This window comes from Haplochromis burtoni, unplaced genomic scaffold (assembly GCF_018398535.1).
Source record: "Haplochromis burtoni strain Fernald_Lab_line unplaced genomic scaffold, NCSU_Asbu1 Contig_268, whole genome shotgun sequence".
Classification (NCBI taxonomy): Eukaryota; Metazoa; Chordata; class Actinopteri; order Cichliformes; family Cichlidae; genus Haplochromis; species Haplochromis burtoni.
The window spans coordinates 597,601-619,618 of record NW_024582629.1 but is presented as its reverse complement, the minus strand read 5'-3'; the positions used below and the strand labels follow the sequence as shown (position 1 = coordinate 619,618).

At 39.7% G+C, this 22,018-nt stretch overlaps 1 protein-coding gene across 3 annotated transcripts in view; it reads left to right on the top strand.

Moving 5' to 3' along the window:
• Positions 1-22,018, top strand: part of rhbdl1 (rhomboid, veinlet-like 1 (Drosophila)) — a 47,481-nt gene that overhangs the window by 13,619 nt on the left and 11,844 nt on the right. For all 3 annotated transcript variants that reach the window (XM_005939492.3, XM_005939493.3, XM_005939494.3), the window contains exons 3-5: positions 2,924-3,148; positions 4,108-4,256; positions 4,377-4,489. In XM_005939492.3, the coding sequence (XP_005939554.1) occupies positions 2,924-3,148; positions 4,108-4,256; positions 4,377-4,489 (487 nt within the window). The remainder of the gene's footprint in view (positions 1-2,923; positions 3,149-4,107; positions 4,257-4,376; positions 4,490-22,018) is intronic.

Sequence of the window (22,018 nt, the reverse complement as noted above, 5' to 3'; positions counted from 1 at the left end):
TCAAGGGCGGACACACTTCAACAACATATTATTACAATGCCTGAGGAGTAATTGATCTAGCCAGCAGTCAGGCTTACATTTGTCTAAATTTAAAAAAAAAAAAGACCCTACTCATTGAATAACTTTCTTATCTCTTTTTTAAAAATCTGTTGTGTGCTAAAAACCAATCACATGTTTTTAAACATGTAACATAGCTTTTGTAGGAGGAAAAATAAAAATTCACATGCTCTCACAAATTCATTAAGCACTAAATACCTCTCAACTTCTGCTTTAGTTACAATAACATCTAAAGCTCGTTATGAACATATACTGTGTACTTTCTGAAAGAAGCATTGTAGTTAAATTAAGTGCTGGCAGATAGATTTGCCATCATTAAACTGTTGTTTTACAGTGTAACTAATGTAATCTGCAACATTCTGCATTGTAAAAATATTACTGCCTTGTGCTGTATGGAATAAAAGCTTCACAATAGAATATTGCTGGTTGCCATTACACTGACATTATACTCAGTCATGCCGGCCTTACGAACAAAACTGTAACAATGTTCTTGGGCGCACGAACAATAAAGGTTGAAACACAAAATAAAAACGATAAGCAAGATATTTGTATTCAATCAGTAAATGTATACAGTAATTCACTATCAAAGGAACAGTAAGTAAGCATCTGAATAAAATATCCTCCTCATTTCGTCTTCCTTACAAGCTTCATCTCTCTAACTGAAGTCAGTGCTCTAAAACAGAAAAACATGCCTAAACATGCTCATATTTAGGCATGATATTGTCGCAATTGCTTATTGTCAGCAGATTTCCAGACAACTGATAAGAAGTGGGCTAAACAATAAGAGCAGCTGCTGATGGGCTAACATTATGCCAGCTAATGTTATGCTAGTGTCCTAAAAATCGCACCTTCCCTCTGATAAACGGTTTGATTGCATTCTCACATTGTGTTAGAGCTTTGGGGGGTTTGTTTGCCAATTTCCAAGTCCAACAGTGTTAGATCCACTTCAAAGAACATTTTAGTAGCATCAACTAACAGCAGCTAACATGGGTTAACTGCAGCTAACATGGGCTAATGGCAGCTAATATGGGCTAACAGAAGCTAATATGGGCTTACAGCAGTGCTCACTAATAGAAAAGTTCATAATACCATCAGCAACTCACCTCAGTATTGCTGTCATTGGACAGAATTGACAATATTCACAAATAATAATGCATTACTTTAAAAATATCCAGTCTTTTTAAACTGCAGTGTATTTGTTTTACCAAATCCCTTCTGTACCAGCGTTTGTCTATCATTCCCGACATACAGACTGGCTGTCAAAGTGACAAACTAATAAACTCAATATTTATAACTTTACTTTGTCCTGCGTAAGCCATTCCACTTAGTCTAAGTTTGCAAAAACATTAACTAAACATATAAAAATCATCCATAAATGAAGAATAATGTAATAACAGGCAAGAAGTTAAGAAAACTACAGTGTCCCTAGTCTTGCCTTTGTGAAAGCAGAAGTTTATGACTGTTAGTTTGTTCTGATCCAGGGTGATTAGTCACACTGATGAGTTTCTCTCAGATTATGTGAGAACAAACCCTCCTTTGTTTTTGTTTGATCCACTTAGTGTGAGGAAAGTTATGGATTTAATTGCTGAAATGAGACCAGCAGGCGAGATGAGATCTGTTTATTCTGGCAAGGTGTTTTCCAGCTGTTGACAGTAATGCTTCTAAGGTTCTCTTGTTTGCAAAAAAATCCCTCAAAAAAAAACAAAACCATGATATCATCATATAGCTAAAAAAATAAATAAATCAAAAGCAGCAAATGAATAAAGGATGTAAGGTGCTGATTCCTTAAAGTCTTTCATCCTTTCTGAATACAATAATTAGGCGGAATTTTGGATAATAAGCTTTTGTGTTCTCTTGTTGAAAGGCTGATACCGCTCTCATGCCAGTCTTGCAGCTCATTTAGCTTACTTAGCATAATGACTGAAAAAAACAGCCTAGCTACATCCAAAAATAACAAACTCCCAACATGTTATGAATCATCTTGTTGGAACCGTACTAAAACTTAGCTTTAAAAAAGACAACTTGGCCTTTTCTGCTGTCCTGTGTTTAAACTTTACCAATACTACTTGGTGGAGAAAAGACACTGGCTGCCTGACAACCACATGTTTATGTCAAGATTTCAGGAAGTTGCATGAGATGTGGAGTGTTGTATAGTAAGCTCTAAAGGTGCTGGTACACAAACTTGCTCTCTTTGAACAAACCCAGGCTTAGTCTTTCCTCCATTTTCCTGTGGATATCTTTTATATTTAACCATAGACTGTATATGAAAGATGGATGTAGCCTGAAAAGTGAAGCATGTTCTCTTATTCTGTCGAACTGCCAGCAGTTGGTTGAATTTTCCACTTGCACAAAGAAATCGGTCTATAGAAGTATAATGAAAACCTGCTGAATTGGATCTGTCCCCTATGTAAATACTATATGAGTTTAAAGTCTTATTCAATACAACATAATGCTTATTGAAAGTTGCAGCACAATTTTGAGTCACAATGTGGGATAAAGCAGAGTTTGCTATGAGCATGCAGTCCACTCTGGTTTCAAGACAGCTGGAGGACAGCAACAGGCACATTCAGTTCAACAGCACTTTACTAATCAGCTGTGGCTATGTCCATCATTTATGTACAGTCTTTGTATTTCGCATACAGGCGAGAGAATGTTATTGAGCTTCTTATCTGGTGTTTTCCCCCTGAAATCAAACAAAATAAACTGAAGAAAAACCTTCACGTGATCATTAAAACTTCACAATAAACAGCAAACAGATGTTTTTAGATGCCATTAGCCTAAATTAACATTCAAACATTTACCAACAAGATGTTGCACACACTGAGTTTATGCATCTTTTTTGTTTTCTTTTTATTCTTTTCCTCAGATGAGCAGCAAACGCTCCAGCAGTTTCCGACGAGCCATCGCCAATGGCCGCCGCACACTGCAACGGGAGATCCTTCTGGACGAGACGGGGTTGGGTCTTTATAAACGTTTCGTCCGTTATGTGGCCTACGAGATCCTGCCCTGCGAAACTGACCGGCGCTGGTATTTCCACCAAAACCGCCTGTGTCCCCCGCCCGTCTTCATCGCCATCGTCACCATCGTCCAGGTTAGTGGGAAACATTATCAGCTGGTTTCAGAGTGTTATAAAGTGATGGAGGTTATTCTCCTGATTCATCCACAGTGATCTGGGCATTCCTGGAGCTTTTGGCCCCCAGCATTTTATTTAAGATCCACAAAGTCAGCATCCAATCCCCTAAATATGACTTCACACTGTTCTGTTAGCTCAGTTGTTCGCCTTAGACGGCCTGAAAAGATTTTCTGCCTTTGATCACACACTTTTACTGTGAGCTTGATATGAGCTGGTAACCCATTTGGGAGTCGGAGGCTTAGTGGGTGCATTTAATGTCATTCCTCCAAGCAGAGTCCTTGAGCCAGCCTGCGTGTAGGATTTTTTTTCTTTTTTTTCTTTCAAACGCTGGTCTTGGAACTTGGAAACCAGGTCAGTAAGCACCCTGGCCACCACCACAGTGGCTTTAATTGACCTATTATGTTAATTTTGAAAAAAGAAAAGCACCAGCACAAACGCCCTCTGAGACTACAGCTGAATGGTTGCAGATTAAGCAGCGGAAATAACCTACAGCTTCTTAACAAAACTTCATCATTTTCCCTGAAATCATCTTAATTCTTTGGGAAAGAAAGCTAAGTGCTCTTATAATGCCTCCAAATGGCACTGAATGGTCTGTAATGACAATGAGAATGTGATAATAACAGTTTGCATTCATTTTAATTCACAGAAACAATGAGTCATTATTTTATGAAAAGAAATTAATGGAATTGAACCAGATGTGCCATTTTTTTTCTTCTGTGGGCAGTAATTGTCTGCAAGACTCTAATGAGCATCAGCTGAAGAATACAAAGAAGAAGAGAACCTCATGCGGCGTTCATAAAGCACAATGGGTTTTGTTTTGCGGGGCACTTTTCACCTTCTGTACAAGCACTCTGCAGAGAGTGCGTGTACTCGGCACAGATTGACAGTTTGGTGTCATCTTTGTGTCTTTGTTGCAGATTATTGTCTTCATGTGCTACGGCATCATGCTAAACAAGTGGGTCCTGCAGACCTATCAGCCTGACTTCATGAAGAGCCCCCTGGTCTACCACCCCGGCCACCGTGCACAAGTGTGGCGTTTCTTCAGCTACATGTTCATGCACGTCGGGTAAGCTCTTGACTCCTGCGGTACTGGTTTAGAGAAAATTCAGGTTAGCTGCTGCTGATGGCACACGAAGGCCAATGCTGGCAGTTATAATCTTACTTTCATTGTGTGCTCTGTCCTCAGTTTGGAGCAGCTGGGCTTCAACGCTTTATTACAGCTGATGATCGGCGTTCCCTTAGAGATGGTCCATGGCATCCTACGAATAAGTCTGCTTTACATGGCAGGAGTGCTGGCCGGTGAGTTTTTCATTAAGTGTTTTATTGTAAGTAAAGCAAGGAGCATTATTCAGGTTTCTTACATGGTGTCATACACAAATTGCTTGAGAAGCCATATTGGATGAACTATTCACTCTCGAAGGTCTACGTTCTTGCCTTTCACTCAGTTCTCATGATTTATATCATTTATTCTTAATGTTTAGGAGGTTTATCACTTGCTCACATCCCGATGATTAAACATACCTTGATTATTGTAATTCATTATTCCTCTGCCTCAGCAAATCTTCCCTGGATCACTTACTAATGGTCCAGAATGTGGTTCGAAGGTCACCGGGTCCTCTAAAACGTCCCATGTAACACAGATTCTGTCTTTCTTTCACTGGCTTCATATAAAGTTCACGGTACAATCACTTGCAGAGCCCTTCGTCGTCAATATGCCTCCATTTATGAGTGAGCTACTACAATCACGCGAAACATCTGAATCTTTGAGCTGATCAACACTTGTTGTCTGTACCTAAATCCAAGTTAAACTCACTTCCACTGCACCTTAGATCTGTGGATTTAAGACCCACCTGTGCAGGTTTGCCTTTATTTGGTTTTATCCCTTTATAACATTTCAATTGTTGTATCTTATTCTATATTGTAAAGCATTTTGTGACTTTTGTTCTTGAAAATCACCACATAAAAATAAACTTTGATTATATTTTTGTTACGTACATTTTTGACATCCACAGAAAAACATTTTTGCTTAACAATTGCAAGCATTAAAAATAAAACAAAACAAAAAAAAATAACAAGACTACTGCTAAATGTGGTGACATAATGACTTTTTTTAAATTAATGATGAAATGGCAAATCTAATTTTTCATGTTTAATGTTTATCTCCAAATGGTCATAAATGCCTTCTTATGTTTAGAGACACATCAAATTGTGTGTTTAGGCTGGTTTATACACTCTGTGTGTGTGTGAGTATGTGTGAGTGTGTGTGGTTTAGGATTTCTAAGCAAATGGCGAGACGAGTGGAGATGATTTGGAGAGCGATAAGGACCGTGCTTCCCTTAAAACAATAACATAAACAGAAGAAGGCTGTTTCTTCTCCGCTCTGCTCTTTATTCATGTGTTTCTGCCGGTCTGCAGCACATCGTACTGACCTACTTTGTTTATTCTTTTATTACTGTTTGTACAGTCGACGCCTCAGAAAAGCTTTGGGTTTTTTGGTTTTTTGTGTGGTTTCGTTGGTGGTTTATCATTTATCAAGTTAAATATGTTATATTTCTCTTCATGTTTGCTGTATAAAATACCCACAACTATCCGCTCCCATCTACTCCCAGCGAGTCAGACTGAATTTTTTTAGCTTCTTGTCCTCGAGCTGACATGTGCGGCTGCCCGATTTGATACTTCTGATAAATTTGACCCGGCCTGGCCCTTCTGGGGAAGAAAAAAAAGTGCAGAATGTAAATACAAAATATGCCAAAGTGAACGCAGCAGAGTGACTCACATCGCCCAGAGGTCGAGCTGCAGCGCTCAAGTCTTTGTTGACGGGGAACCTCATTAACTTTCATCGAGCCGGTTCGGAGATTGGAAATTTTAAATCCACACTGATTGTGAAAAGTGGATTCACTTTCTGAGTAAAGCATTTGCATTAACAGCATTGCATTTGCGAGACCTCATATCAACACTGCTGCATTAAATTCCTGTTTCACTCAGCTTCACTTCAACAGTTTTTATCATTGGGTTTCATAAGACTTGCTAACAATTATTTAATTACTGTTGAGAGGAGAAGTCTAATTCATACTGAGCTAATCATCTATTATTTTCAGTAACCTGTTTTTTTTTCTTAGGCTCCTCTTTCTGCGTGACTACAAATTAAAACGCTCCATTTCTTGCCTTTCCTGGCAGCTCTCTGCACACAGTAAGATGGAGTTAAAGCTTCTCAAAAAAATCCCGGTACTCTGCAGAAAAAAGTCCAAAAAAAAACAACCCCATTCCTCCACGCGCTTGCATGCACGCACACTCTTAACACTCATGAATTATTGTAGCTTTGATTTATTTTAGCAATGATGACAGAGAGAGAGAGCAAGCAAGCGTGGGACTTAGAGGAGGAAATATGGGAGAGTAATGCAGGGTCTCTCTCTGGAGAATTAGCCTAAGTGCAGTTTGAAATGCTGTTTGGAGATTTAAGCTGCAGCCTGAATCCAAAGGGAGGGTAAAGCAGCAGGCGAGGTGACATCCGTACCTCCAGAGCACGGAATCAGAAATGCTTTGAATTTGTGTAAAACATATTGAAATCAGAGATGTGCCTCTGTTGAATTAACTCTAAAGGTCAACAGTTTACGATCAGGAATCTATAAATATGTTTGTATCTTTATATCTGCAGAAGGAGTGGCTCCTTTTCCACCATGAAGAAGAGTTCGCTATGTCCAAAACAGACTAGCCTAACATTGCTCTATACCACTGATTCACCTACCTGTTTGTAAGGACGGGAGAAGGTGAGGTCATCTGTAGATGCCAGTAAATCTTACACACATTTATCTTAAATTTTATTGCATTTACCCAAAGACATGTAATCATGATCATCATCAGTGCTGCTCAGGTGACAGAGCGAGATGTCACACTATGTCAGCTACCCGGCCAGTTTTGTGTGTGAGGGTGTGTCTGTGGGTGAACTGTCAAATCATTTTGACTGTTTCTATAAGGAGAGGATTTGACATTAATCATTTAGCTAATGGGTTAATTTGGGATCAGCGTTTTGGACTAAAGAGTAAAAGCAAAGTTAGAAATTGGGAGCTGCACAACCCCAATTCCATAAAAGTTGGGTCCATCCACAAATAGCTGCTACTTAGTTCTAAGTAACAGAGGTAACACAGCAATAAAGCAGAACTTTGCTCAGTAAAACTAGAGCACGAACGTCTTGGATCTGGTTTGTACCACTCAGCAGGTCATATCATAACTCAGATATTTTTTTTAACTAAACGTGGTGAGGAGCCACACACATGTTCATGTTCATTTCACAGATATGCAAAATATGCATGGGCCTTGATGTGTGCAAACTTTAGTTTAAATGCTGGCTCCCTCCCACAGTTCTTTATTACCTGAACTTGTTAGAAGTTACCCTGTGCTAGATTGCGCTGTGAAGCTCTTGATTTTTTCTTTCTTCCTTTGCATATTTCTTGCCCATGGCTATCTCATGTTTATATTCATGCAGTCGTATTCTAGCTTATGAGTTCAATCATGTTGCTTGTTGTTTTTTGTAAGGCAGCAGAAATTTGAGTTTATAGTTACACTGAATGGATGCATTTATGGAGCAAAGTGCTGCAGGTATTGTGCCTTCATGTTCGCCTTAATACACTACATGAATTTCTGCACTGCAGGGCTCGCTCTCAAAGCCAAAAAGAAATGTCTGCTTCCTGTTGGGATTTTTTCTTGGATGCCTTTAAATGTTAGGAAAAAATACCGATGCTTCTTCTCTCCAGTTATCTTAAAAATGAGGTCACAAAGATTTTGGTTTGGGCTGCTGATGCGTATATGCAGACAGTATATAAATCTTTGATGTGGGCCCGTTCGCGACTATGTTGTGTTGGTACTAAATTACAGTAAAAAATTAGGCATTGTCGTTAGATGCTTACAAAAGTATCGATTCTCTAATGATGTTTCCACAGTGCTGTTCAGACCCCGGTACCTGTCCTTGCTCATTTTGCATCCTCTCAGTAATTCTTTATGGTTCTGCTGCACAAAGACTGGATGAAGAGCTCCACTTGGGTTTCATGTGGAGAAATTTGAATAATGTCAGTCAGAATTTCAGACTATGTTGGCGAGATGAATGTAGAATCTCATGCCGTGTTCCAACTTTTCAGTCTGTCTCCACATTAAAGAGAAGCACCAGGGAGTCCTTTTTTTTCCATCTACTTTCTTTTTTTTCTCCACTCTCTCTTTTGCTTCTCCTTCCCTTGGGCTGATAGCTCACTTGTGGTGATCAGGACATCAACAGGTGCCAGAACACCATGTTTTTCCTCGTAGCGCGGTGTGAGCCTCAGGGTGTCTGCCGCCTGTAACACCTACCGTTCGAGACGGTCCAAATCTTCCAGCAGCCTCTCATACGAGCGAGACGGGCTGCTGGAGGTATGTCCCGCTCAACCTACATATCAGTGTGATGATGAGGTTGTAGTGTTGACATTCTGTGCTGTTTTTTTTACCTCCTTGCCTTTTGCTGCAGTTTATTCTGCAAATAGCTGGGGTACAAGATTTACTTTGGAAAGTAAAGTGAATTTGTTGTAATAGCAATACAGACTCGAAACTTCACATTATGTTGTAAAGAAAAGGTTATGAGAGGAACAAGATTAAACCACTTATTCAGAGAAAGCCAAGGCGTTAGTGCACATCCTGTAAAATGCATTCTCTTTTCTGTTTGCTGTTGCAAGAAATACATTTTGCTTGTTTTTTAAGAAAGATGTTTCACTCAGCTTTGTTCCAGTTTTATTTTCATGTGCGCTGAAGTATTGAGCAGAAAAAAATACCACGTATAATTGGTTTGCTATGTTTATTCTCAGATGGGCTTTGATAACGAATACTGTATAAACACAATAAAACTGTAAGAAAAGTGATCTGGAAATAAAACAAAGGCAATACAACGATACTTAAAGTGACTTGCAGAAGGTGCAATTTTATACACAAAGACTTCAGTGATGTGCTGCTCTGTGCACACATGAATAACACACACAGGCAGCTGAGGCTCAGGTGTTGTGGATTAATATCAGGGTTGGCAGTTCGATCTGGTCCCCCCATTGCCAGAGACCCCTTTGTAAAGATACTGATCCCAAAGCAGGAGGTGAGCGCCTTGTATGGCATCACCACTGGTGTGCTGAAATACGCCTATGGGTACTGCCAAGTTGGAACAGCACTGCGTAGGAGCAGACCATTTACCTTATTGCATAACGGACCCCAAGAAATCTGGGATCAAGCATTTTCTGAAGTTCTACAGAAGCCTTGTTGTATGATAAGTGAGTCTGACACATCTGAGCTAGCATCACGAGGACCTGCTGTAATCCTACTACCAAAGTAATTGTTAGAATCAACATATTGATAGTTAGCATTATACCATCTGATTGGAGGCAGCAGTCCAGTGAGGCTACATCCATGAGACGGCAAGTAATTTTTGGTTTTATTGAATGTAATATAATTCAAAAAGCTTCAGATAGGAGGTTGCTGCTAAGTTGCTTCCACTGGGGGAGAAGATGATACATATATAATCTGCTTAGAGTAGAATTTGCCCGGTCTGACAGCCGACTCCTGACTCACCGAATCTTTATAACACAATTTATAAACAAATGAATTAAACGGTAAAGGTGACAGGCCGCACGCCATTATTTACTACGACAAAATCAGAAGACGCACACATCCATCATACACAAAACTGATGCAATTTGTCTTTCCAAACGAGGTCTGACAAACGGGTGCTCGACTCTCCCCCCTCATTATTATCTCATGCAGAGCACCGACTGGACTTTGGAGGGTTGCTCCTGAGCTACCAGACAGATCTGCTGTTTTGGTCACACTTTACTTTGCAAATCCCAAGAAGACGTCTTCACACTACTTTAGACACTAAACACTACTTTTTTATTATATTTTGGCCAACTAAAAGTCCCACACCTAAACCTGTTCAATTAGATGGTAAAGACAATGAGAGATCGTTATTTTCACAGTACATTTCTGTTGAATGTTTAGACATATTGGTCATCTTTTGACTTAAAGGTACCAGTAAGTAATTTCTTTAGGTTATGTAATAGGAAAAAAAATGTTGCACTCATATATATACAGTGATGTCTTCTCATAAACTTAGAATTAACCCGTTAAAAATACATAGGAGTGGGCGCCATGTCGCCCCGTGAGTACACTGGTCGAGATGGACATTGCAATTCCATAATTGCCTCTTGAGATTGACCATGTGGTCTGTCTTTATAAGCTACTTTTCATTTAAAGATCATTCAAACTGAATATGACCATTTAACATTTGTACATCTATATTTTTGTCATGTCTTTCTGATTATGTTTTTGTCCTTCCCCACCACTGCTCTCTTTCCTGCACATGCTCATACCCAATTATGTAACAGGTAGTTATTGTCAGCAGATTAGACATTACCCCCACCCCCCAATGTTAGCTCCACTTTAAAGACCATTTGATTAACGTCGCCTAAAAGCATCTAACAGAGTCTAACAGCAGCACTTACAGAACGGTTCAGCATAACTCACCTCGGTATCGCTGCCGTTGACCATAAGTGAGCTTCACTGACTCAAAAGCTCCTTTATCAAAGTTACAGCCACCCTAGTTGGCATTATGCACTTGAATTCGGAGGGATATGATTTTAGAAAGTTTAAGTAAATATTTGAATGTAAAATGCTTGAGTGTTTGCAAAATAGTAGCTCCATATTTATCAGCAGTATATGAGAGAGAACAGGAACCTTTGAATTTGCTGGCCAGACCATGAGAAAAAGGTCCATGCTCACCCCACTTATTGAGAGACGTGTGGCCTGATGGGAAATGGTAATGGAAATGTGATAAATGGCTGCATGTTAGTATACCCTCATTGTTGCAAGCTAGTTAATGTTGTCATTACTTAAAAGGCATCACACCAGGTTACATGTAATGTTTAATCCTTCAGCAGTTGATTAATGTAGCTCTGAAATTGGGCAGGACTGCAGGAGTGTCAGATTTCTTCCGCAGCCATGAGACGCGCTCTATTGTCGGCCCTAATTTAGTCTAATGATTGTTTCTGCGTTCGCTCAAGGTAATAAAAGCCCGTTCCGTCTCCAAATGACTGAAGGTCTTCTGACTTTTTTTCCCCACCTGTTATAGTACTGTGTTCACATTCACAATCTGATTGATGCTTTATGAAAGCATGCTGCACATATTAAGGCAGGGTAAATTGATTATATCTGCTGCCAGTGAATACAGGGCCTTGGTGCATGGCCAAGAGTGGCTTTGTCTATCATCTACTTTGCTGATGTTTGATGTTTAGCTCAGGCACACAAGCTAAGAGTTATGGATGCCTCCCAAGGCCTAATATTGTATTTCGGGGTTAAAATTAAATAAGGATATTTAATTTTGTCATTGAAAATATTCTTACAGTCAAAACTAGAGCTTTATTACGTCAACATTTCCAGTGTATTTGTTTCAGCTCGTTCTTCATCTCTGATAAATATGCGGTACTACGCCACAAGCAATTTGACTGTATTTTACTTTACTATTTAAAAATAATATGATTGGAGAGTGTAAGTGTAATTTAAGCTTATTTGCTAGCGTTTCCTGAGTGTTTAGTTTATCTTTTTTCAGATGACTTTTAGTTAAACTGCAAATGAAACTCACTGTTTGTATATTCCAGCGCAGATGTCCAAGAAGCAATGACATGAAATGTTATTTTAAACAGATTATGGATCCTACTTCCTTTGGGGTTTGACATGCAGGGTTACACATCGAATGCAGCACTCAAATGTATGTAAAAGATGGATTCACTCAGTCGATGGACTTCAGTACAGACAAACCGACTGTGGGATTCAGGGTTAAAATAGTAAATAGCTGCCACGCCAACGTCACACTGCATCAGCAGCATCTGCAGCCGAGCACGTTTAATGAGCAGGGGGAGCAGATAAAAAGACAAGATGGGCCGGGACAGGAGAGAGGAAGCATTACAGAGCAAAGGGCCGAATTAATCACCCTTATTGCCGGAGGGATGTGACTCGTTGTCTGACTCTGGCTCTGGCTCTGACTCACTGGTGTAGAGATATTTAACAGCATCACTGATTTGCCTCTCTGAGAAGTTGTGTTACTGTGACAATGCATTGTTGCAGTGTGTGTAGTTTGCAAGGTGAGATTTCTGTCTTTATAGTCAACCTTGGCAGAGCTGCAGTGTGTGTGTGTGTGTACAGTGGTGCGAATGAAGAGCCTGGTCCTACGTTTCTGATATACTCCCCCTGCTGCTGCTGAGACTGAGGAAGCAGGGTGACCTTGGAGCTGTGCAGAGACCGCCAGTGTGATTATGGTAATTCCCAGTCCCTGAATTCCACCCCATAGTGAACTCTTCCTAGGTGACACCAAGCTCACTTCCTCCAGCCCCACTGATAAAAACGTGAAGGGTGGTGAATATTTTTACTGTAACGCAGCCTCAATTAGTTTAGCCCATTTGTATGGAGCGAGCTGCCTGTGTTCATAGCTGTCCGTGTGCATCTCCTGTGTGAAAGCAGCATTTGTCAGGCACTGTGATGGAGGCACAGAGGACGCCGTTTCTCCGCTCGCTCTGTATTCCCTTTACTTCAGTGGTTAGTTTCAAGGTTTTTCCGATGAAGCAGCACATCACGCTCCCTGTAGCCATCACTGTGGTGTAATATCCTTGAGCACTGGAAGTCATTTTATGCTTTTTTTTTCTCTTTTCTGTTTTTTTTTTTGCTCTGGGATGTTGGAAGAATTTAAGTAATTTCCCACCAAGGTCAGCTATTGTGATCTTTATTTGAAAAGTAGATTTGATTTATAATTGAGCAAGCAGCGAGTTTTTTTTTTCCAGCTATTCTTATAGTCAGAGCATTTGTTTGTTCACTCTGTTCATTTCTGAACATTGTGCATCTGTTTCTTCCATTTCAGGCATTCTCATATGCCCACACACTCTCCCAGATCAGATTTAATTGTACTTTACCCTGACTGTTGGTGCACTGCTGTGCTGAGCTGTTTCCTCTCAGCAGCTCTGAGGACGTTTCGAGTGGATGCTATTGATTTTTCTCGATGCCCCCTGGTCTCATATATTATCGTGTATATTTTTTTTCCCCATGTGTAAATTTTGGACAGGGTAGAGAAATGCAAATTCTCTGAGGAAACCGTGGTGCGAGTGCTTTCACACTGACCCTGTTATCTCACGGTGAGGCTGATGAATCGTTTCTGTTCCTGCAGGCCTGAGCGTGGCGTCAGCAGCACTGGATTCTGGCTTTTGTACATTTTGACAGGAGCCATCCCGATTTATGTTCTGTTTTAACTTTGGATCTGTGTTTCTGTTACTGAAGTTGTTCCTCTAAAGATCTGCTTTGACTAGCGTGCAGGAGCGCAGGTGTGTAGTGTTTTGTCACTTTGAGGAAACTGACAGCGTGGCTGCTCCGCCACAGCTTGACACTGCAGATAAGTAAAAAAAAAAAAAAAAAAAAAAACTTTGCAGACTCCGTCTCTATGTGCACATCATCTTAGGGTTTTCATCCTTTCACGCCCACGTTTCACCAGGGCACGCAAAGATGGATGAAGATGTTAGATTGGATGAGGACTGATTGCAAGCCAAGCTGCTCGACTTCAAGGAGCGTATCGGCAGCATAGGTGATATTTCCCTTATCTCTTTTTTGTGTGGATGACACAGAAGTGTCCATCTCCTTCCCCGGGTGGAAAATATCTTTAATGGAGCTCCACCAGCCTGACAGCACTATTATAGTTGAAATGAGGCTCAGAAATGGTCGCAGCTATGGCAGATGGCATTTGAAGCTATGAGCTTTTCAGACTGTAAAGTAGACAAAAGGCCGTGTGACATACAGCCTGCCTCTAGCTTAGTCACCCAGACATTTACTTATTTTTTGTCCAGCCACTATCAAACTCTGTGCTCATGTATCAGACCTATAGAAAGACGTCTTACAATCAAACTGAATCAGATATTATGTCCTGTGCATTATGGATAAAGCTAATGCATAGTTAATCAGTTGAGCTGTTACTACAGATCCATTTCACAACTATTTATATAATTTATACTTTGTTGTAATCTCTGTTAAAGTCTTTTCATTAATGAGGATGTTTGCTTTTGTTTTTTATGCTGAAAGCATTTTTACTTATCAAATGCCTTTATAGAGTTCATGCTTAATTAGTATTTTTATATATTTTTAAAGTGCATATTGGGCTGTTGGCTATAGAATTGAGCATTGATGTATATGCTGATGTACTGGTCAATATTTTCTCACCAGTAATAGATGAAGTGATCAGTTCATTCTAAAATGATTACAAAGTAATTTCTTTTTCGGCCCTTACACAGATCAGTATGACTATGAAGTTACAACCTCCCTCAGGTTTTACAGTTTTTATATATCAGCACATTACATATCATCTGTTCCTTACTTGTTTTTAAAGGCAGGTAAATACAACCTCAGATAAGCAACAACTCCTGATGTAATACATTTTACTTTAAAAAAGCCTAAATGCAGAAGCAGCGTGGGACACTAGGTATAGAGTGATGTGAAAAAGTGTTTGCCTACTTCCTGATTTATTTATTTTTAATGTTTTCAGACTTAAATGTTTTAGATTATCAAGTAAATGTAAAAATTAGACAAAGATATCACTAGTGAAAACAAAAACAGTTTCTAAATGAAAGTGTTTATTATTAAGGGGAGAAAAATCGCGCCCTCGGTGAAAAAGTGATTGCCCCCTAAACCTAATAACTGGCTGGGCCACCCTTAGTAGCAACAACTTCACTCAAGTGTTTGCGATAATGTTTGCGGCAAGGAGTCTTTTACAGCGCTGTGGAGGAATTTTGGCCCATTCATCTTTGCAGAAATGTTGTAATTCAACTATATTGGAGGGTTTTCAAGTAGGGCTGGGCCATATTATACCGTTCACGGTAATACCGGTATAATGTTAGGCAACGATAGGAAAATGAAATATCGCGATAGAATATGAGTAAAACGCGCATGCGCAGTGCCTTTGTTTTCATACGCACATGGCCGATTGTTGAGTGAAACAGATGAACCAGAATTGGTTTGTAAAAATGGTGCAACTTCAGTGATGTGGAACTGGTTTGGTGTTTGTCCGTCAGATACACGACAAAGCACATTTTTTTGCAGAACATGCAAGCGGCCGTCGTTATTGTCGTATTTGTCGGACTAAGATGCTCTTAAATCTGGGAGTAATCTGGGTCCTAAACTCCGTATGCTTCAGGTCAAACGAACACTGCAGCATCACTGAGAGTTAAAAACTGTCTAAATTCTTTCATCTTTAATAAAACGATCAGCATTGCTGCTTTACCAGGTGTAACTATGAAGTTTAACTTCCAGGCATCCATGAAAACAAAATTTATTACATTTAACGGAGTTAGAAGTTAGCAGGAAGCTAGCGGAAGTTAGCTCGCTAGTTTCGCTAGTTACCTAAGCATGATATTGCATGTTCTGACTGAGAGATTTCTGGAAAAAAATCAAACGTACAGCTCTGCTATCACTTCCAACATAAATGAAGACAGGAAACTAAACAGCAGTGACGTTTGTAGGGTTACTGAAGTTGGGCTAGCTGGTATATAATGATGTGCTACGTGATCGCTAGCGACACAGCTATGTTAGCATAACATAAACAGTGAAGCTGGAGGACGAACACTAACACTTTTCCACTTATAAAAGTTAACGTGAAGGTTCCTGATGGTTAGAGACAAATGCAATCGCATGGCAGGATGCTGTAAACGGACCAAACTTCAGTCAGGAGAACAACTGAGATAATCCATCCACAATACGAGGTTAGTCATTAATATACTGCAACAACATGGGAATAGAGCAGCTGCCAGAGAATTCAACATTAATGAATCAATGGTACAGAAGTGGAGGAAGCAAGAAGAATGAGTTTAATAAAGTTTGATTTATCTGACTGCTTTGTTTCGCTTAATGTGCCTTATAATCCCGTGCACCTTATGGTCCGAAAAATACGTACTGCACACTGCAGTTTAATGTTGCAAAGCACCTCTTTTTAACTTCAGTGGATATTATACATGGTTATGCTCAGGATATGTCAGCCCATTTCTACTGGAAATGCCTTTTGGTTAAACTTTCAGCAAGGAATTTGCATTTGCACTGTTACATTTTTATAAAGCTTTAATGTACATAAAAACCAGCTTCTTGTTTAAGTGAAAATAAATGGAAGGTTGTCTTTTTGCGCTAGTAATGTTGTGGAGTTGTATTTTGTCTCGCATCAATTATATCGTCAGTTATATCGTTATCGCAAATTTTCAAATATATATCGTGATAAATATTTTTGGCCATATCGCCCTGCTCTATTTTCAAGCATGAACTGCCTTTTTAAGGTCATGCCACAGCATCTCAATCAGATTCAGGTCACGACATTGACTAGGCCACTCCAAAGTCTTTATTTTATTTTTCTTAGGGCATTCAGACGTGGACTTGCTGGTGTGTTTTGGATCATTGTCCTGCTGCAGAACCCAAGTGACCTTCAGCTGGAGGTCACAAACAGATAGGCTGATATTCTCCTTCAGGATGGTTTGACAGACAGAATTCATGGTTGCGTTCATCATAGTACATGACATTCCTGTGTTAGTTTTACGTCAGATGTAACGGGACTCAAACCTTAAAAAAGGTTTAACTTGTTGTCAGTTTAACTTGTTGTCAGTCCACAGAATATTTTCCCAGATGTCTTGGGGATCATCAAGATGTTTTTTGGCATATGTGAGAAGAGCCTTTGTGTTCCTTTTGGGCAGCATAGGTTTTATCCTTGATCTCTCTATGGATGCCATTTTTGCTCAGTCTCTTTCTTATTGTTGAGTTGTGAACTCTGACCTTAACTGATGTAAAGGAGGCCTGCAATTCTTTAGATGTTGTTCTCTGGTCTTTTGTGACCTCCTGGATGAGTTGTCAATGTACTCTTGGAGTAATTTTGGTCGGCCAGCCACTCGTGGGAAGGTTAACCACTGTTCCAAGTTTCTTCCATTTGGGTATAATGGTGGTCTCACTGTGGTTTACTGGAGTCCCAAAGCCTTAGAAATGGCATTGTAACTCTTTCCAGGCTGATAGATGTCAGTGACTTTGTTTCTTTGGTGTTTTCTGTAGATGGTGACATGTTGTATTGCTTTTTGAGCTCTTTTAGCCTGCTTCGCTTTGACAGACAGCTTATATTTAAGTGATTTCAACAGGTCTGCCAGTAATCAGACCTGGGTGTGTTTAGTGATTACAGTAATTGTGGTTGAGCACAGTTCATGATTTAACAAAAGGGGCAATTACTTTTTCACACAGGACCAGGTAGGTTTGGATAACTGTTCTCCCTTAATCAATGAAATCATCATTTAAAAAACTGCATTTTGTATTTACTCAGGTTATCTTTGTCCAATATTAACATCTGTTTGATGATCTGAAACATAAGTGTGACAAATATCCAAAACAGTAGGGAAACAGCAAGGGGACAAACACTTTTTGACACTACTGTATCATGATTCAGTAGCCTGTAGAAGCACCTTTAGCAGCACTAACTTGAGCACTATTTATTTTCTGCATGATTTCTTATCAGTCTCTCGCATCATTTTGAAGGCATTTTGGCCCGCTGTTCTTTGCATCATTGCTTCAGTTCATTGATGTTTGCAGGCATTTGTTTATGCACAGCTCTCTTAAAGTCCTGCCAGAGAATTTTGACTGCGCCATATCCATTTGGCCATTGATTCATTGATCATTGAGCCCAGTTTTAGCCTCACATTTGACACTAGAATACTTTGATATACAGAGAAGTTCATGATTGACTCAATGAATATAAGGTGCCTATGGCTGAAAAGAAGCCCAAATCATAACTCCTCTACCACCGTGCCTGACATTTGGAATGAGGCGTTTGGGCCAATGTGCTGTTTCTCACCAACTGTGGATCTGTGCATTATGACCAAATAGCTCCACTTTGGTCTCATCTGCCCAAAGGAAACAGTTCTGGAATTTGTTTAGATGCAGCTTTGCAAACCTGAGCAATGCTGCCATGTTCTTTTTAGACAAAAGCTGAACATTGCAACGTCTGACCTTTGAATGAATTTGCTAAGATTTCCACTCCTGGGAAGACTGGCAACTGTCTTGAATGGTTTCCACTTGTACATAATCTGTCTCACTCTAGAATGATGGGCTTCAAATTGTTCGCCAATGGCCTTGTAACCCTTCCAAGACTACTGGGCAGCAACAGTTACTTCTCTGAAATCACTGTCTTTCATCCTTGGCATTGTGTTAACACAAACCTGAATGCTCCAAAGCAGCAAACTGCCAAACATGCTGCTTTTATAGAAGTGCTCACACTTGCTGATTATCAGTTAAGCTGATGCTTAACTGTTGTTTAATAAATAATGATGTTATAATGTGTCACGTGTTGTTGGTCATGTGATGTTATATTAAACCCATTTTAAGACCTGCAGAGATTAGAATTTATGTACTTTCTTTTTACTATACCAGTAACTTGAGCAGATTTTGAACATTATTATTTGAGGCCCATGCATATTAATTACAGACATGACATTTTTGGCAGTTTTATTCTTTCACATGAGTTCATTCAGTATGGTGTGAAATAATGTCATCCTAAAAGATCTAACACCATCACCATATGTGCAGCTTTGTCTATGTATGTTGGTGTTTTTTGTTTAGAATTGCATTCATATTTACACGATAAATTTTTTTAAACCCAAAGAAACAAAATAATCCACGCAAATTTCACAATGCGCTCCTATGTATTTGTTACTTAATCTGATTCCTATTAAAACAGCAGGTACAAGCAGCGGCATCGTGATTAGCTTGTTTAACAGGAACTCTTCTAAATGGACAGCAGAAAATTTAAATGGCAGCACACTGAGGTAGAACCTGCAGATCTGATTGCATGATTGCAGCCTGACTGTGTCACCATTCCTCATGCACTCATTCTTTCCATCAATCTACCCCTCTTCTTATTTGTGCTTAGTAAATAAATCTGATCTGGCATTTCTTCAGTTTATTAGCCAACACAGGCAGCCCTGTGATGCAGAGATGCTGACTACAGCACATCTCTGTGCAGAGCCACAAGATTTAATGCATACAGGATGTCTGAGGTGACTGTGTACACATACAGCAAACCTAAAAGCTAACAGTCTAACAGTATCAGTGAGGAGGTGTTTTCCTGCCCGATAGTTTAAGTGGAAGCTTCTTTCCATTTTAAGTAATTGAACCTTTTTATCAAGTTAACCGTTTCTCTCAAATTCTTTAATGTCTCACAGTGAAATGTATTGAAAATATATTTCAGGTCATCTTTCTTTTGAACTTAAACCGGCAGATTGGAACAGCGAATAGAAACAGATTTCTCTGTGCTCTTTACTGACTCAACCACCTGAATAAATAAACACTCATTATCCTTTAATTGTCCTCTCCTGAGTAATTTATTGGCTGACCAACCTAGAAATGCATCTCAATCCATATTAATGTTTTCAGCCGTACTTTACATTCCTGAATGGAATCTTTAATGCGGCATCTGCTTTTCTTTTTTTTTTCTTTTCGTTTTGTTTTATTTTTTTAATCTGCAGTAGTCAATATTTTTGTATTACCAATGACTCAGATGACCAACCTTAAAGTGACAGTTGTGACACATACTGAAACACCCACAGATAAATCGCCAAACTCTGCGCTTCTCCTCGGTGCTTTAGAGTCTTTTAGCTCATTATTTTGGTCCCATGGCCTGAAGCTTTGCTGGTCTGGTCCACTCTCATCAATACAGTTTCCAGTGGAAAAATTGCTAAGGCCTGACTGTAATGTACCTGACCCAACAGCTATAACACCCATAGTGATTATCCGGTAAACATGGAGCTTAAAGCAGTTGAAAAACCAGATATTTCCCTCAAGAGTTGATGAAATCCAAACAAAGATGAAAAGAAAATACAATACTGGACATTTGTTGGGTTTTTGGAACATCGAGTCTTTAGTATTTACTGGATGAATAGTTACAGTTATGTGAAAAAGAGAGTGCACCTCATAATTCAGGAGTTTGTAGAACCACCTTTAGCAACAACTTGAGGAAACTGTTTTCTGCATCCCTTTGTCAGTCTCTCACATTGTTGTGGAGGAATTTTGACCCACTCTTCTTTACAATGTGCTGATGTGCTGTGTTTGCTTTTCACTAGTTGTGCTGAAACTAAACACAACATATCAGGTATTTTGAGTTCATCGAAGTTCCACCACATCATTTCAGTCAGGTTAAGATCTAGACTTTGACTGGATCATTGCAACCCTCTGATTTCTTTCTTTTTCAGTCATTCTGTTGTAGTTTTGCTGCTATGCTTGAGATCATTGTCCTGTTGCATCTCCAATCTCAGGATCGCATTTGACTCTGGAATACTTTGGCATACAGAGGAGTTCATGCTCAAGTCAATGAATCCAAGGAAAAACGAACCCAAATCATCACCCCTCCACCACCGTGCTTGTCAGATTATATGCTGTGTTTGTGCTGATATGCTATGATGGATGTTCTTCCAGGAGTCTTGTGGTTTGTTCAGATGCAACTTTGCAAAACCCTTTCTAAACACGCCTGACTTCTTTTTTGAATTGTACTTTTACAAACTTTAACGTTTCAGATGCGAAATAACACATGTAGAGTCTTGAAAGATTTTTGCAGTTTCTCTGAGCATTGCACTGAGTTTACTGGGACATCCACTCCTGGCAAAATTGTAGTATTAAAGCTGCAGACCAGCAAACTGCCAAAGCGTTTGATTTATAGAGGTGCTCATACTTACTGATGATCAGTTATTCAAATGTTTATGATTAGGATTACCTTTGTACAACCCTCTGAATTACCCTCTTAATTTCTGTTGAAACAGTAAGGGTGCATTTGGGTATTAACAGGAGTGTATAAAGTCCGTTCTTTTTCACAGGACTGTAAAATGCTTCCACTATCAGCTGCCCAGGCGAGCATAGGTTGTATATGCTAATCATCTTGTTCCACTTCATAGGTGATGAAAAAAAATCAGTTAAAGGCGACTATCTGGAAAAAAAACCAGTCAGAAACTCGTTTTTTTTTTTCAGAAAGCGTTTGCTAAATTTATCGTGCTGTTCCCTCTTGAACCCTCACTATCATAGTTTTAACCCAAACTATCTACAACCATTAACCTGCCTTTTAAACATCCATTTAATAAAATGTTCTCCTTAAGTGCATTAGCTATGAAATAAATAGTTGAAGTAGCTACGGTTGATAGTTGGCCACATAGCTGCAGACACTGAAGAGCCTCGTGTCATGTTTCTCCGTATTTTTCAAGGTTAGAACATTTACTGTACTCGGGCACAGCCTGTATTTTACTGGCTACACAGCAGCGCAGCCTCAGGCACTGTCAAACTCTGGCCTGCGATCACCTTACCACCACTTGTCCCATAGAGACTGGAAATCCCAATTTGACCCATTGCTTAAGGGCAGCCTGGAGTATCCATGTGTGGTTTGACAGAGAGGCTCAGTTCTGTGAGCAGCATTGACTTTACTGCAGCAGACAGAGTATAGCCCCGAGTGTGTAGTTGACCTATACACTCTATAAAATGCATCATTTTTACTGTCTACATTGCAGTTGACTTGAGGATGTTGCAAGCTCACAAAAAGATTTGAGGATGTTGATGATGATGACGGCGCCAATAAATATCATGTGCTTGAGATGGAAAGTGTCGGCTCACTGCTGAAGTAATCGCACTCCTCACGTCTCAGCTCCTGCTGAGTGCGAGAATCCTAAATCTTAAATCCCCTGAGGCAGAAGAGCCCACATGATGCGCTTGTTCAGTATTCATACTGTATTCAGAAGCCTCTCACCAAAG